This window comes from Pristiophorus japonicus, unplaced genomic scaffold (genome assembly GCF_044704955.1).
Source record: "Pristiophorus japonicus isolate sPriJap1 unplaced genomic scaffold, sPriJap1.hap1 HAP1_SCAFFOLD_3462, whole genome shotgun sequence".
NCBI lineage: Eukaryota > Metazoa > Chordata > Chondrichthyes > Pristiophoridae > Pristiophorus > Pristiophorus japonicus.
In genome coordinates, this window is record NW_027253284.1 from 1 (window position 1) to 16,670 (window position 16,670).

The following is a 16,670-nucleotide window of genomic DNA, read 5'->3' on the forward strand; positions in this document are numbered from 1 at the left end:
GTCTCTCTCTCTCTCTCGCTCCCCCCCCTCCCTCCCTCTCTCTCCTCTCTCGCCCCCCCCCCTCCCTCTCCCTCTCTCTCGCCGCCCTCCCTCCCCCTCACCGCGGTGGACGGATGAACACAGTGAGACTTGGTACGACGGTAACTTGAGGACGATGCTGAGCTGTGTGGACCTCTCCCTCGGCCACCGCTCTCGCTCCATGATGCAGCTCAAGATCACGGCGCTGATGGGCGCGGAGCTCTGCGTGAGTGCACGGGGAGACGGGGGGGGTGGGGGGGGGGGGGCGGTGCGGGGTAGAGAGAGCGCGGAGAGAGAGAGCGAGCGAGCGGGGAGAGGGAGGGGGAGAGAGAGGGCGCGAGGGAGGCAGTAACGGGCAGAATGTGAGAGCGCGGTTGTGATATATCCTTCCCGACATCACAAACACACATGATGGCTCCGCAGGAAGTTGTCACATGACCCTGTCACACGACCCTTTTATGATCCACACCGTCGTTGTATTATCACGGTAGCCACCAGGTGGAGCTCTATATTACACTTCTCCCTCCTTAATGAAGAAGTAATCATAATAAAATAATCCTGGTATATAACGTGCCTGGTTATTCACAACGAAAGATATGGACCTATTTTACCATATTTACAAATTAAACTTGAGAACGGGTTTCCTGTTTCGAAGATCGGAACTTTCCAAACTTGGTGTTGAACTTCGACTCATTCTCGGTTGGGCCTGAGGAAAGTTTTTTCCCCACGGGCAACCCTTGGTCTACGTTTGGACCCTCTGCAACTTCCGACTGTCTGACCTGGACTCAGACTTAAATTCTGACTTCCTCACGGACTTGTTTGCAGTATAACTGATGTAGGATTTACTCCTGGTACTCGACCTGTAACAAGGCGAGCTAGCTGATCAGCAATAATCGAATTATCCCAACTTTCAACTCCAGCCACATCTGTCGGTAAAATATGATCCATGTGAACAAACCTAACGCTTGTTCACGATCAAACATCTTGACCAAATATGTGCGAGAGTGTGACTCTGCAAAAACCCTTTCTCTATGTCTCTCTCTCTCTCTCGCTCTCTCTCTTTCTCGCTCTGTCTCGCTCTCTCTCTCTGTCTCTCTCTCGCTCTGTCTCTCTCTCGCTCTCTCTCTTTCTCGCTCTGTCTCTCTCTCTCTCTCTCTCTCTCTTTCTCGCTCTGTCTCTCTTTCTCGCTCTGTCTCTCTCTCTCGCTCTCTCTCTCGCTCTGTCTCTCTCTCGCTCTCTCTCTTTCTCGCTCTGTCTCTCTCTCGCTCTCTCTCTGTCTCTCTCTCTCCGCTCTGTCTCTCTCTTTCTGTCTCTCTCTCGCTCTGTTTCTCTCTCTCTCTGTCTCTGTCTCTCTCTCTCTCTCTGACTCTCTCTCACTCTCTCTCTGTCTCTCTCTCGCTCTCGCTCTCTCTCGCTCTGTCTCTCTCTCTCTCTGGTCTCTCTCTCTCGCTCTGTCTCTCTCTCTGTCTCTCTCTCTCGCTCTGTCTCTCTCTCTGTCTCTCTCTCTCTCTGTCTCTCTCTCTCTCTGTCTCTGTCTCTCTCTCTCTCTCTCTCTCTCGCTGTCTCTCTCTCTTTCTCTGTCTCTCGCTCTGTCTCTCTCTCTGTGTCTCTCTCTCTCTCTCTCTCTGTCTCTCTCTCTCGCTCTGACTCTCTCTCGCTACTTCAGGGAATTCAATGGCCAGAGTGATCTCCCGGACGAGTGTCGATCGCTGAGATGGGTCGGAAAAGGATTCCCCAAATTGGCCTGGGTTTTGAATCTGTTTCTCCTCCCTTGCCCAGGAGATCACGCTCTGGGGTGGAGTGAATACGTTGTATACACGCGGTATCAGGATTGTGTGCGACGGACTTGATAGATCAGGCAGTCTTTAACTGTCCGTCATTGTTCAAATGTCTCTCTCTCTCTCTCCCCGTCTCTCTCCGTCTCCCTCTCCTCTCTCTCTCTGTCTCTGTCTCTGTCTCTGTCTCTGTCACTGTCTGTCTGTCTGCCTGTCTGTCTCTCTCTCTCTTTCTCCGTCTCTCTCTCTCCGTCTCTCCCCCCCATCTCTCCCTCCCCTCTCTCTCTCTCCCCCCGCTCTCTCTCTCCCCCTCTCTCTTGCCCCCCCTCTCTCTCTTCCCCCTCTCTCTCTCGTCCCCTCTCTCTCTCGTCCCCCTCTCTCTCTCACCCCCCCCTCTCTCGCCCCCCCCTCTCTCGCCCCCCTCTCTCCCCCTCCCTCTCTCCCCCCTCTCTCCCCCCCCCTCTCTCTCTCTCTCCCCCACTCTCTGTCTCTCTGTCTCTCTCTCTCTCTCTCTCCTCCCCACTCTCTCTCTCCCCTCTCTCTCTCTCTCTCTCTCTCCCCCACCCTCTCCCCCTCTCTCTCTCCCCACTCTCTCTCTCTCCCCCTCTCTTCCCCCCCCTCTCTCTCTCCCCACTCTCTCTCCCCCCCTCTCTCTCTCTCTCCCCCCTCTCTCTCTCTCCCCACTCTCTCTCCCCCCTCTCTCTCTCTCTCTATCTCTCCCCCTTCTCTCTCTCTCTCCACACTCTCTCTCCCCCCTCTCTCTCTCTCTCTCCCCCACCCTCTGTCTCTCTGTCTCTCTCTCTCTCTCTCTCTCGCCTCCCCGACTCTCTGTCACTCTGTCTCTCTCTCTCTCTCCCCTCCCCACTCTCTCTCTCTCTCTCTCTCTCTCCTCCCCCCCTCTCTCTCTCTCTCTACCCCCTCTCTCTCCCCCTCCCCCCCACTCTCTCTCCCTGTCACATGGATTAGCCGAATGTGGCCAACTAGGCCGAGATGAAGCCTGGGCCTTCCCTGCTCAGTGTGTTGGGGTGTTGGGGCGGGTTCGGTGGCCAGTCTGTGCTGGGAGAACCCGCGGACGGCTCGGTGTGACGGAGGAGCCTTTTACCGGAGGGGGTTTGCTCGGCATTGAGACCGTGTCAGGGGTTGTGGCCTAGTCTCAGGCTTTCTCTGCTCCTTTCCCGCTACAGAGGTCGCTGAGCGAGGCGCTCCGGGATTGGCCCAGCCCCGGCGAGCTATCTGTCCACCGATTGGTGCAGGTCATGGACGGTCAGGTAAGGTGTGGCATGGGGGGGGGCGGGACTCCCAGACTTGGCCTCAGTGCCCTCGGCCCAAAACACCAATTGCATTTAGATGGCGCCTTCACAGTACAGGGGGGGGCCACAGAGCAGAGAATACCAAGCCGAGAACATCAGAAATAGGAGCAGGAGTGGGCCATTCGGCCCCTCGAGCCTGCTCCGCCATTTAATACCACCCTGGGCTGATCCGATCATGGACTCAGCTCCACTTCCCCGCCCGCTCCCCATAACCCTTCACTCCCTTATCGCCCAAAAATCTGTCTATCTCCACCTTAAATATATTCAATGTCCCAGCCTCCACAGCTCTCTGGGGCAGAGAATTCCACAGATTTACAACCCTCTGAGAGAAGAAATTCCTCCTCATCTCAGTTTTAAATGGGTGGCCCCTTATTCTAAGACCATGCCCCCTAGTTCTAGTCTTCCCCATCAGTGGGAACATCCTCTCTGCATCCACCTTGTCGAGCCCCCCTCATAATCTGATACGTTTCCATAAGATCACCTCTCATTCTTCTGAATTCCAATGAGTAGAGGCCCAACCTCCTCAACCTTTCCTCATAAGTCAACCCCCTCATCCCCGGAATCAACCGAGTGAACCTCTGAACTGCCTCCAAAGCCAAGTATATCCTTTCGTAAATACGGAGAGCAAAACTGCACGCAGTACTCCAGGTGTGGCCTCACCAATACCCTGTATAACTGGAGCAAGACTTCCCTGCTTTTATACTCCATCCCCTTTGCAATAAAGGCCCAGATACCATTGGCCTTCCTGATCACTTGCTGTACCTGCATACTAACCTTTTGTGTTTCATGTACAAGTAACCCCCAGGTCCCGCTGTACTGCCGCACTTTGTAATCTTTCTCCATTTAAATAATAACTTGCTCTGCGATTTTTTTTCTGCCAAAGTTGCCTGACCTCACACTTTCCCACATTATACTCCATCTGACAAATGTTCACCCACTCACTGAACCTGTCTGTGTCCTTTTGCAGATTTTTTGTGTCCTCCTCACACATTGCTTTTCCTCCCATCTTTGTATCATCAGCAAACTGGGCTCCGTTACACTCAGTCCCTTCTTCCAAGTGGTTAATATAGATTGTAAATAGCTGGGGCCCCAGCACTGATCCCTGCGACACCCCACTAGTCACTGATGACATTACACTCGGGAGGGGCCTGGATAGAGTGGATAGGACCGACCTGTTTCCCTGGGCAGAGGGGTCAACAACCAGGGGGCAGAGATTGAAAGTAATTGGGGGGGGAGGTTTCGAGGGGATTTGAGGGAGATGTCTTCACCCAGAGGGTGGTGGGGGTCTGGGGCAGGGTCTGGAACTCACGGCCTGAAAGGGGGGGGGTAGAGGCAGAAACCCTCAGCACATTAGGCAGGGCGCCTTGAAGCGCCGTATGCTCCAGGGCGAGGGAGCGAGAGCGGGAACGTGGGAATGGACCTTTGTGTTTCATGCACAAGAACTGGGAGCAGGAGTCGGCCATTCGGCCCCTCGAGCCTGCTCCGCCATCCAATCAGATCGCGGCTGGTCTTCGAACCCCCTCCCCCAACCCACTCCACGTTCCCGCTCGATCCCTCGATTTCCCCGAGACCCCAAACGTCTCTCGATCCCGGCCCTGAATATACTCAACGACTGAGCCCCTCCACGGCCCTCGGGGGCAGAGAATCCCAGAGACTCCCCTCCCTCTGAGTGAAGACATTCCTCCTCCTCTCAGTCCTCAATGGCCGAGCCCTGATCCCGAGACTGTGTGAGCCCCTGGTTCGAGACTCCCCAGCCCCGGGGGGGTAACACCCTCCCTGTATCTACCCCTGTCAATCCCCCTCACAATCTGTGTGTTTCACTCAGATCCCCTCTCATCCTTCCAAACTCCGGAGAGTACACTCTGCTCAATCTCTCCTCATCCGACAATCCCCCCATCCCCAGTGACCACAGGCCCAGTCTGCTCAATCTCAGTATTTTTTATCGCGCTGTTAACATAGTGAAGCGTCACATGATGTTTTGCAGGGGTATTATGCGATATAAATTTAATACCGAGTCACACAAGGAGATCTCGGGGCAGGTGACAAGAATCTTGGCCACAGAGGGAGGTTTTAAGGAGCGTCTCGAAGGAGGAGAGAGAGGTAGAGAGGTTTAGAGAGGTTTAGGGAGGGAGTTCCAGAGCTTGGGGCCCCAGGCAACAGAAGGCACGGCCACCGATGGTGGAGCGATTATAATCAGGGATGGTCAGGAGGGCAGAATTAGAGGAGAGCAGAGATCTCGGGGGGTTGTGGGGCTGGAGGGGGTTAGAAGAGATAGGGAGGGGTGTAGGGACTGGAGGGGGTTACAGAGATAGGGAGGGTGGAGGGGGTTACAGAGATAGGGAGGGGTGTAGGGGCTGGAGGAGGTTACAGAGATAGGGAGGGGCTGGAGGGGGTTGCAGAGATAGGGAGGGGTGTAGGGACTGGAGGAGGTTACAGAGATAGGGAGGGGTGTAGGGGCTGGAGGAGGTTACAGAGATAGGGAGGGGCGAGGGCCATGGAGGGATTTGTAAACAAGGATGAGAATTTTGAAATCAAGGCATTGCTTAACTGGAAGCCAATGTAGGTCAGTGAGCACACGGGGTGATGGGTGAGTGGGACTGGGTGTGAGTTGGGACACGGGGCAGTGAGCACAGGGGGTGATGGGTGAGTGGGACTGGGTGTGAGTTAGGACACGGGTCAGTGAGCACAGGGGGTGATGGGTGAGCGGGACTCGGTGTGAGTTAGGACACGGGTCAGTGAGCACAGGGGGTGATGGGTGAGTGGGACTGGGTGTGAGTTAGGACACGGGGTCAGTGAGCACAGGGGGTGATGGGTGAGTGGGACTGGGTGTGAGTTAGGACACGGGTCAGTGAGCACAGGGGGTGATGGGTGAGCGGGACTCGGTGTGAGTTAGGACACGGGGTCAGTGAGCACAGAGGGTGATGGGTGAGTGGGACTGGGTGGGAGTTAGGACACGGGGTCAGTGAGCACAGGGGGTGATGGGTGAGTGGGACTGGGTGGGAGTTAGGACACGGGGTCAGTGAGCACAGGGGGTGATGGGTGAGTGGGACTGGTTGTGAGTTAGGACACGGGGACAGTGAGCACAGGGGGTGATGGGTGAGTGGGACTGGGTGCGAGTTCGGACACGGGGTCAGTGAGCACAGGGGGTGATGGGTGAGTGGGACTGGGTGTGAGTTAGGACACGGGTCAGTGAGCACAGGGGGTGATGGGTGAGTGGGACTGGGTGCGAGTTCGGACACGGGGACAGCCGAGTTTTGGATCACCTCGAGTTTACGTCGGGTAGAACGTGGGAGGCCGGCCAGGAACGCAGAGCACGTTGGAATAGTCAAGTCTAAAGGGGAGAGAGGCGGGCATGATGGCTTCGGCAGTGGAAGAGCTGAATTCTGTCTTGTTTTCCCCTCCGCCCCCACCCCCAGGATCTCGCCTTCCCCTCGCTGAATGATGGAGAGGCTGAGCATTTCCGTGCATCCCTTCGACGCCTGAATACTGTCGGACAGGTGAGTGAAGGAAGGGTTCGGTGGGTGAGGAAGTGGGATGATCGACCGGGAGTCGATCTAGGAGCTCGCCAATGTGTCTCTGGGCCACGACTGGGTGCACAACAACACCAGCACTTCGATACAGCGCTCGTGGCACAGTCAAATATCACAAGATAAGAAACAGGAGCAGGAGTGGGCCATTCGGCCCCTCGAGCCCTGCTCCTCCATTTAATACCACCATGGCTGATCCAATCATGGACTCGGCTCCTATAAAGGCCCAACTTGTACAGCTCCCGCCCGGAGAAAAAGCATAAAATTAGAAGAAAGGAATCAAAAGGTGACGTCACAGCCAAAGGGGTAAGTGATTGGCTGGTGATTGGTGAGTAGCTTTTCTTTTTCTCTTCTATATCAGTAAGTAACCTGTTAATATTGTCGTCGCCAATTTAAGTGTATCTAAGGGTTAAGGCACGGCAGGAGAGCTCGGTCACGTGATCTGCTCCTCCTGCACCATGTGGGAACTCGGGGACACTTCCGGTGTCCCTGACGACGACGTGTGCGGGAAGTGTGTCCGCCTGCAGCTCCTGACAGACCGCGTTGCGGAACTGGAGCTGAGGGTGGATTCACTCTGGAGCATCCACGAGGCTGAGAATGACGTGAGTATCACGTGTAGCGAGTTGGTCTTACCGCAGGTGAAGGGTCCACAGCCAGCGAGGGAATGGAAGACCAGCAGGAAGAGCAGTGCAAGGAAGGTAGTGCAGGGGTCCCCTGCGGTCATCCCCCTGCGAAACAGATACACTGCTTTGGGTACTGTTGAGGGGGATGACTCATCAGGGGAGGGCAGCAGCAGCCAAGTTCATGGCACCGTGGCTGGCTCTGCTGCACAGGAGGGCAGGAAAAAGAGTGGGAGCGCGATAGTGATAGGGGATTCAATTGTGAGGGGAATAGATAGGCGTTTCTGCGGCCGCAACCGAGACTCCAGGATGGTATGTTGCCTCCCTGGTGCAAGGGTCAAGGATGTCTCAGAGCGGGTGCAGGACATTCTGAAAAGGGAGGGTGAACAGCCAGTTGTCGTGGTGCACATTGGTACCAACGACATAGGTAAAAAAAGGGATGAGGTCCTCCGAGACGAATTTAAGGAGCTAGGAGCTAAATTAAAAAGTAGGACCTCAAAAGTAGTAATCTCGGGATTGCTACCAGTGCCACGTGCTAGTCAGAGTAGGAATCGCAGGATAGCGCAGATGAATACGTGGCTTGAGGAGTGGTGCAGCAGGGAGGGATTCAAATTCCTGGGACATTGGAACCGGTTCTGGGGGAGGTGGGACCAGGACAAACCGGACGGTCTGCACCTGGGCAGGACCGGAACCAATGTCCTCGGGGGAGTGTTTGCTGGTGCTGTTGGGGAGGAGTTAAACTAATATGGCAGGGGGATGGGAATCTACGCAGGGAGACAGAGGGAAACAAAATGGAGACAGAAGCAAAAGACAGAAAGGAGATGAGTAAAAGTGGAGGGCAGAGAATCCCAAGGCAAAAAACAAAAAGGGCCACTGTACAGCAAAATTCTAAAGGGTCAGAGTGTAATAAAAAGGCAAGCCTGAAAGCTCGGTGCCTCAATGCGAGGAGTATTCGGAACCCAGGAGAGGGCTCTGAGCTAGTTGGAGTGGGTGAGAGCTCAGATGAACAGGACCCCAAGAAAGAATGCAAAAGGCAGGAGGCAACAGAGCAGAGTAGCACTGGGGTAAGTGTAAACCACAAGGTGATAGGAAGGGACAATATGTATGAATATAAAGGGGCTGCAGGAGGGGGTCAAAATTAAAAATCATGGTTTAAAAACTAGTATTAAAACACTCTCCCTAAACACACGCAGCATTCGAAATAAAGTAAATGAGTTGACGGCACAAATCATTACAAATGGGTATGATTTGGTGGCCATTACAGAAACGTGGTTGCAGGGTGGCCAAGACTGGGAATTAAACATACAGGGGTATCTGACAATTCGGAAAGATAGACAAGAAGGGAAAGGAGGTGGGGTAGCTCTGTTAATAAAGGATGATATCAGGGCAGTTGTGAGAGACGATATTGGCTCTAATGAACAAAATGTTGAATCATGGTGGGTGGAGATTAGAGATAGTAAGGGGAAAAAGTCACTGGTGGACGTAGTTTATAGGCCCCCAAATAATAACGTCACGGTGGGGCGGGCAATAATCAAGGGAATAATGGAGGCATGTGAAAAAGGAACGGCAGTAATCATGGGGGATTTTAACCTACATATCGATTGGTCAAATCAAATCGCACGGGGTAGCCTGGAGGAGGAATTCATAGAATGCATACGGGATTGTTTCTTAGAACAGTATGTTACAGAACCTACAAGGGAGCAAGCGATCTTAGATCTGGTCCTGTATAATGAGACAGGAATAATAAACGATCTCCTAGTAAAAGATCCTCTCGGAATGAGTGATCACAGTATGGTTGAATTTGTAATACAGATTGAGGATGAGGAAGTAGTGTCTGAAACGAGCGTACTATGCTTAAACAAAGGGGACTACAGTGGGATGAGGGCAGAGTTGGCTAAAGTAGACTGGGAACACAGACTAAACGGTGGCACAATTGAGGAACAGTGGAGGACTTTTAAGGAGCTCTTTCATAGTGCTCAACAAAAATATATTCCAGTGAAAAAGAAGGGCGGTAAGAGAAGGGATAACCAGCCGTGGATAACCAAGGAAATAAAGGAGAGTATCAAATTAAAAACCAAAGCGTATAAGGTGGCCAAGGTTAGTGGGAAACTAGAAGATTGGGAAAATTTTAAACGACAGCAAAGAATGACTAAGAAAGCAATAAAGAAAGGAAAGATAGATTACGAAGGTAAACTTGCGCAAAACATTAAAACGGATAGTAAAAGCTTTTACAGATATATAAAACGGAAAAGAGTGACTAAAGTAAATGTTGGTCCCTTAGAAGATGGGAAGGGGGATTTAATAATGGGAAATGTGGAAATGGCTGAGACCTTAAATAATTATTTTGCTTCGGTCTTCACAGTGGAAGACACAGAAACCATGCCAAAAATTGCTGGTCACAGGAATGTGGGAAGGGAGGACCTTGAGACAATCACTATCACTAGGGGGGTAGTGCTGGACAGGCTAATGGGACTCAAGGTAGACAAGTCCCCTGGTCCTGATGAAATGCATCCCAGGGTATTAAAAGAGATGGCGGAAGTTAGAGCAGATGCATTCGTTATAATCTACCAAAATTCTCTGGACTCTGGGGAGGTACCAGCGGATTGGAAAGCAGCTAATGTAACGCCTCTGTTTAAAAAAGGGGGCAGACAAAAGGCAGGTAACTATAGGCCGGTTAGTTTAACATCTGTAGTGGGGAAAATGCTTGAAACTATCATTAAGGAAGAAATAGCGGGACATCTAGATAGGAATAGTGCAATCAAGCAGACGCAACATGGATTCATGAAGGGGAAATCATGTTTAACTAATTTACTGGAATTCTTTGAGGATATAACGAGCATGGTGGATAGAGGTGTACCGATGGATGTGGTGTATTTAGATTTCCAAAAGGCATTCGATAAGGTGCCACACAAAAGGTTACTGCAGAAGATAAAGGTACGCGGAGTCAGAGGAAATGTATTAGCATGGATTGAGAATTGGCTGGCTAACAGAAAGCAGAGAGTCGGGATAAATGGGTCCTTTTCGGGTTGGAAATCGGTGGTTAGTGGTGTGCCACAGGGATCGGTGCTGGGACTACAACTGTTTACAATATACATAGATGACCTGGAAGAGGGAACAGAGTGTAGTGTAACAAAATTTGCAGATGACACAAAGATTAGTGGGAAAGCGGGTTGTGTAGAGGACACAGAGAGGCTGCAAAGAGATTTGGATAGGTTAAGCGAATGGGCTAAGGTTTGGCAGATGGAATACAATGTCGGAAAGTGTGAGGTCATCCACCTTGGGGGAAAAAAACAGTAAAAGGGAATATTATTTGAATGGGGAGAAATTACAACATGCTGAGGTGCAGAGGGACCTGGGGGTCCTTGTGCATGAAACTCTTTTGAGATAAATTAGGCCCCAGTAATCCCAAAAAGTTAGTTTGCAGGTGCAGCAGGTAATCAGGAAGGCGAATGGGATGTTGACCTTCATTGCGAGAGGGATGGAGTACAAAAGCAGGGAGGTCCTGCTGCAAATGTACAGGGTATTGGTGAGGCCGCACCTGGAGTACTGCGTGCAGTTTTGGTCACCTTACTTAAGGAAGGATATACTGGCTTTGGAGGGGGTACAGAGATGATTCACTAGGCTGATTCCGGAGATGAGGGGGTTACCTTATGATGATAGATTGAGTAGACTGGGTCTTTACTCGTTGGAGTTCAGAAGGATGAGGGGTGATCTTATAGAAACATTTAAAATAATGAAAGGGATAGACAAGATAGAGGCAGAGAGGTTGTTTCCACTGGTCGGGGAGACTAGAACTAGGGGGCACAGCCTCAAAATACGGGGGAGCCAATTTAAAACCGAGTTGAGAAGGAATTTCTTCTCCCAGAGGGTTGTGAATCTGTGGAATTCTCTGCCCAGGGAAGCAGTTGAGGCTAGCTCATTGAATGTATTCAAGTCACAGATAGATAGATTTTTAACCAATAAGGGAATTAAAGGTTACGGGGAGAGGGCGGGTAAGTGGAGCTGAGTCCACGGCCAGATCAGCCATGATCTTGTTGAATGGCGGAGCAGGCTCGAGGGGCTAGATGGCCCACTCCTGTTCCTCATTCTTCTTATGTTCTTATGTTCTTATGAAATGGCATACAAATTGGCCAGAAATAGCAGTGAACCCGGGGACTGGGAGAAATTTAGAACTCAGCAGAGGAGGACAAAGGGTTTGATTAGGGCAGGGAAAATGGAGTACGAGAAGAAGCTTGCAGGGAACATTAAGACGGATTGCAAAGGTTTCTATAGATATGTAAAGAGAAAAAGGTTAGTAAAGACAAACGTAGGTCCCCTGCAGTCAGAATCAGGGGAAGTCATAACGGGGAACAAAGAAATGGCGGACCAATTGAACAAGTACTTTGGTTCGGTATTCACTAAGGAGGACACAAACAACCTTCCGGATATAAAAGTGGTCAGAGGGTCTATTAAGGAGGAGGAACTGAGGGAAATCCTTATTAGTCGGGAAATTGTGTTGGGGAAATTGATGGGATTGAAGGCCGATAAATCCCCAGGGCCTGATGGACTGCATCCCAGAGTACTTAAGGAGGTGGCCTTGGAAATAGCGGATGCATTGACAGTCATTTTCCAACATTCCATTGACTCTGGATCAGTTCCTATCGAGTGGAGGGTAGCCAATGTAACCCCACTTTTTAAAAAAGGAGGGAGAGAGAAAACAGGGAATTATAGACCGGTCAGCCTGACATCGGTAGTGGGTAAAATGATGGAATCAATTATTAAGGATGTCATAGCAGCGCATTTGGAAAGAGGTGACATGATAGGTCCAAGTCAGCATGGATTTGTGAAAGGGAGATCACGCTTGACAAATCTTCTGGAATTTTTTGAGGATGTTTCCAGTAGAGTGGACAAGGGAGAACCAGTGGATGTGGTATATTTGGACTTTCAGAAGGCTTTCGACAAGTTCCCACACAAGAGATTAATGTGCAAAGTTAAAGCACATGGGATTGGGGGTAGTGTGCTGACGTGGATTGAGAACTGGTTGTCAGACAGGAAGCAAAGAGTAGGAGTAAATGGGGACTTTTCAGAATGGCAGGCAGTGACTAGTGGGGTACCGCAGGGTTCTGTGCTGGGGCCCCAGCTGTTTACACTGTACATTAATGATTTAGACGAGGGGATTAAATGTAGTATCTCCAAATTTGCGGATGACACTAAGTTGGGTAGCAGTGTGAGCTGCGAGGAGGATGCTATGAGGCTGCAGAGTGACTTGGATAGGTTAGGTGAGTGGGCAAATGCATGGCAGATGAAGTATAATGTGGATAAATGTGAGGTTATCCACTTTGGTGGTAAAAACAGAGAGACAGACTATTATCTGAATGGTGACAGATTAGGAAAAGGGGAGGTGCAACGAGACCTGGGTGTCATGGTACATCAGTCATTGAAGGTTGGCCATGCAGGTACAGCAGGCGGTGAAGAATGCAAATGGCATGTTGGCCTTCATAGCGAGGGGATTTGAGTACAGGGGCAGGGAGGTGTTGCTACAGTTGTACAGGGCCTTGGTGAGGCCACACCTGGAGTATTGTGCTCAGTTTTGGTCTCCTAACCTGAGGAAGGACATTCTTGCTATTGAGGGAGTGCAGCGAAGGTTCACCAGACTGATTCCCGGGATGGCAGGACTGACATATCAAGAAAGACTGGATCAACTGGGCTTGTATTCACTGGAGTTCAGAAGAATGAGAGCGGACCTCATAGAAACGTTTAAAATTCTGACGGGACAGGACAGGTTAGATGCAGGAAGAATGTTCCTGATGTTGGGGAAGTCCAGAACCAGAGGTCACAGTCTAAGGATAAGGGGTAAGCCATTTAGGACCGAGATGAGGAGAAACTTCTTCACCCAGAGAGTGGTGAACCTGTGGAATTCTCTACCACAGAGAGTTGTTGAGGCCAATTCACTAAATATATTCAAAAAGGAGTTTGATGTAGTCCTTACTACTCGGGGGATCAAGGGGTATGGCGGGAAAGCAGGAATGGGGTACTGAGGGAATGATCAGCCATGAACTCATTGAATGGTGGTGCAGGCTCGAAGGGCCGAATGGCCGACTCCTGCACCTATTGTCTATGTTTTTATGTGTCTAACTGCACGCAGTACTCCAGGTGTGGCCTCACCAATACCCTGTATAAGTGCACGCAGTACTCCAGCTGTGGCCTCACCAATACCCTGTATAAGTGCACGCAGTACTCCAGGTGCGGCCTCACCAATACCCTGTATAACTGCACGCAGTACTCCAGGTGTGGCCTCACCAATACTCTGTATATGTGCACGCAGTACTCCAGGTGTGGCCTCACCAATACCCTGTATAACTGCACGCAGTACTCCAGGTGTGGCCTCACCAATACCCTGTATAAGTGCACGCAGTACTCCAGGTGTGGCCTCACCAATACCCTGTATAACTGCACGCAGTACTCCAGGTGTGGCCTCACCAATACCCTGTATAAGTGCACGCAGTACTCCAACTGTGGCCTCACCAATACCCTGTATAACTGCACGCAGTACTCCAGGTGTGGCCTCACCAATGTGGCTTGTATCACCAGCAATCTTGGACAGATTATACATGATCCATTCTTCGGGCGAGATCCAACGCTTTACCGAAGGAGGCTCTGGACGAGGAGAAGGAGACGGCAAGTCAGAGAACTCGCGTTTGTCTGATCGGGATCAGTACCATCTCCTGGTTATGGTCGTACGGATTTGCGCTATAACTAAGTGTGTTATTTTCCGTCTCAAACTCTGATTAAACACAATATACCCACCGGATTAGTTTACAGTCGAACCTGATTTATTAATGTGACGGGCGATAGCTTTACACTTGGCTGTTTCTAACCGGGCTGTTGGCTGAGATGTACCTGTACCTTCTCTCTGATGACAGTACGCCAAGGACAATGGGGTAAGAGTCCTTGTGGATGCTGAATACACGTACCTCAATCCCGCAATCACCTTGGTCACCGTGGCGATGATGATGCGATTCAACCAAACAGAACCCTCGATCTGGAACACCTACCAATGCTACCTGAAGGTCAGGAGCCACTCCAGGATTTGTTCGGGGTTTAAACCCCCCTCCAGCCACCACTGACTCCGTCTTTAACCCCGTGCTGTACCTGCCCTGGGAGTGTTTGATGGGACAGTGTCGAGGGAGCTTTACTCTGTATCTAACCCTGTACCTGCCCTGGGAGTGTTTGATGGGACAGTGTAGAGGGAGCTTTACTCTGTATCTAACCCCCTGTACCTGCCCTGGGAGTGTTTGATGGGACAGTGTAGAGGGAGCTTTACTCTGTATCTAACCCCCTGTACCTGCCCTGGGAGTGTTTGATGGGACAGTGTAGAGGGAGCTTTACTCTGTATCTAACCCCCTGTACCTGCCCTGGTAGTGTTTGATGGGACAGTGTAGAGGGAGCTTTACTCTGTATCTGACCCCCTGTACCTGCCCTGGGAGTGTTTGATGGGACAGTGTAGAGGGAGCTTTACTCTGTATCTAACCCCCTGTACCTGCCCTGGGAGTGTTTGATGGGACAGTGTAGAGGGAGCTTTACTCTGTATCTAACCCCCTGTACCTGCCCTGGGAGTGTTTGATGGGACAGTGTAGAGGGAGCTTTACTCTGTATCTAACCCCCTGTACCTGCCCTGGGAATGTTTGATGGGACAGTGTAGAGGGAGCTTTACTCTGTATCTAACCCCATGTTGACACTGTCTCTCTGTGTCTCTCTCTCTCTTCCTCTCCCTCTCTCTCTATTCTCTCTCTGTCTCTCTCTTTCTCTCTCTCTGTCTCTGCCTCTGTCTCTCTCTCTCTCTCTCTCTCTATCTATCTCTGTCTCTTTCTCTCTCTACCTCTCTCTCTCTCTGTCTCTGTCTCTCTATCTATCTCTGTCTCACTCTCTCTATCTATCTCTGTCTCTGTCTCTCTATCTATCTCTCTCTCTGTCTCTCTATCTATCTCTCTCTCTGTCTCTGTCTCTGTCTCTCTCTCTCGCTGTCTCTCTCTGTCTCTCTCTCTCTCTCTCTACCTCTCTCTCTCTCTCTACCTCTCTCTCTCTCTCTGTCTCTCTATCTATCTCTGTCTCTGTCTCTGTCTCTCTATCTATCTCTGTCTCTGTCTCTGTCTCTCTCTCTCTCTCTCTATACCTCTCTCTCTCTGTCTCTGTCTCTCTATCTATCTCTGTCTCTGTCTCTGTCTCTGTCTCTCTCTATGTCTCTCTCTATGTCTCTATCTATCTCTTTCTCTCTCTCTCTCTACCTCTCTCTCTCTCTGTCTCTCTCTCTCTACCTCTCTCTGGCTCTCTCTCTGTCTCTCTCTCTCTCTCTGTCTCTCTGTCTCTCTCTCTCTCTCACAGGATGCGTACTCGCTGTTGTCAGCTGATATCTCGAGGGCCTCCAGCCTGGGATATTGTTTTGGGGTGAAGTTGGTCCGTGGGGCATACATGGACAAGGAACGTCAGCTGGCTCGGACCCTGGGATACGCAGACCCCATCCATGAGAACTGGGAGGCCACCAACAGGAGGTGAGAGGGTGGGGAGAGGAGGGGAGGGGGGGAGGAGAGAGAGAGAGGGAGGAGAGAGAGAGAGAGGGGGGAGGGGGAGAGAGAGAGGGGGGAGGGGGAGGGGAAGGAGGGGGGGAGAGAGAGGGGGGGGGGGGGAGAGAGGGGGAGAGGGAGAGGAGGGAGGGGGGGAGAGAGGGGGGGAGGGGAGTGGAGGGGGGAGAGAGGGGGGGAGGGGGAGAGGAGGGAGGGGGGAGAGAGGGGGGGAGGGGGAGAGAGAGAGGGGGAGGGGGAGAGGAGGGAGGGGGGGAGAGAGAAGGGGAGGGGGAGGGGAGGGAGGGGGGGAGAGAGAGGGGGAGGGGAGGGAGGGGGGGAGAGAGAGGGGGAGGGGAGGGGAGGGAGGGGGGAGGGAGAGGGGGAGGGGGAGAGGAGGGAGGGGGGAGAGAGAGGGGGGAGGGGGGAGGGGGGGAGGAGGAGGGGAAAGAGAGGGGGGAGGAGGAGGGGAGGGAAGGGAGGGGGGAGAGAGGGGGAGGGGAGGGAGGAGGAGAGAGAGGGGGGAGGGAGGGGGGAGGGGGAGGGGAGGGAGGGGGGAGAGAGAGGGGGGAGGGGAGGGGAGAGAGGGGGGAGGGAGGGGGGGGAGAGAGAGGGGGGAGGGGAGGAGCGGGGAAGGGAGGGTGGGGGAGGGGGAGGAGGAGAGTTTGGGTGACAGGGTTGAGAGGGATTCGGTGAATTTTCCGAAGTGTATGAATTCTGATTCTCTCTCAGTTACCAGAAGCTGTTGGATCAAATGTTGGACCTGGTTGGTGAGCAGAGGGAGCGATACAGTGTGGTGATCGCGTCCCACAACGAGACCTCGGTCAGACACGCCTTAAACAGGTACTGCCCACCAATCGCCCGGGGTACGGGTCTCTCCCCC

General features: G+C 52.0%; 1 protein-coding gene across 1 annotated transcript; it reads left to right on the forward strand.

The window, feature by feature from the left end:
- Positions 1-154: 154 nt before the first annotated feature.
- prodh2 (proline dehydrogenase 2) lies at positions 155-16,630 on the forward strand (the record flags this gene model as incomplete). Its single annotated transcript, XM_070872659.1, has 6 exons — positions 155-244; positions 2,978-3,061; positions 6,520-6,600; positions 14,153-14,299; positions 15,612-15,778; positions 16,520-16,630. Coding segments are annotated over exons 1-6 (680 nt in total), but the record flags the coding sequence as incomplete, so codon positions are not given.
- Positions 16,631-16,670: the final 40 nt, after the last annotated feature.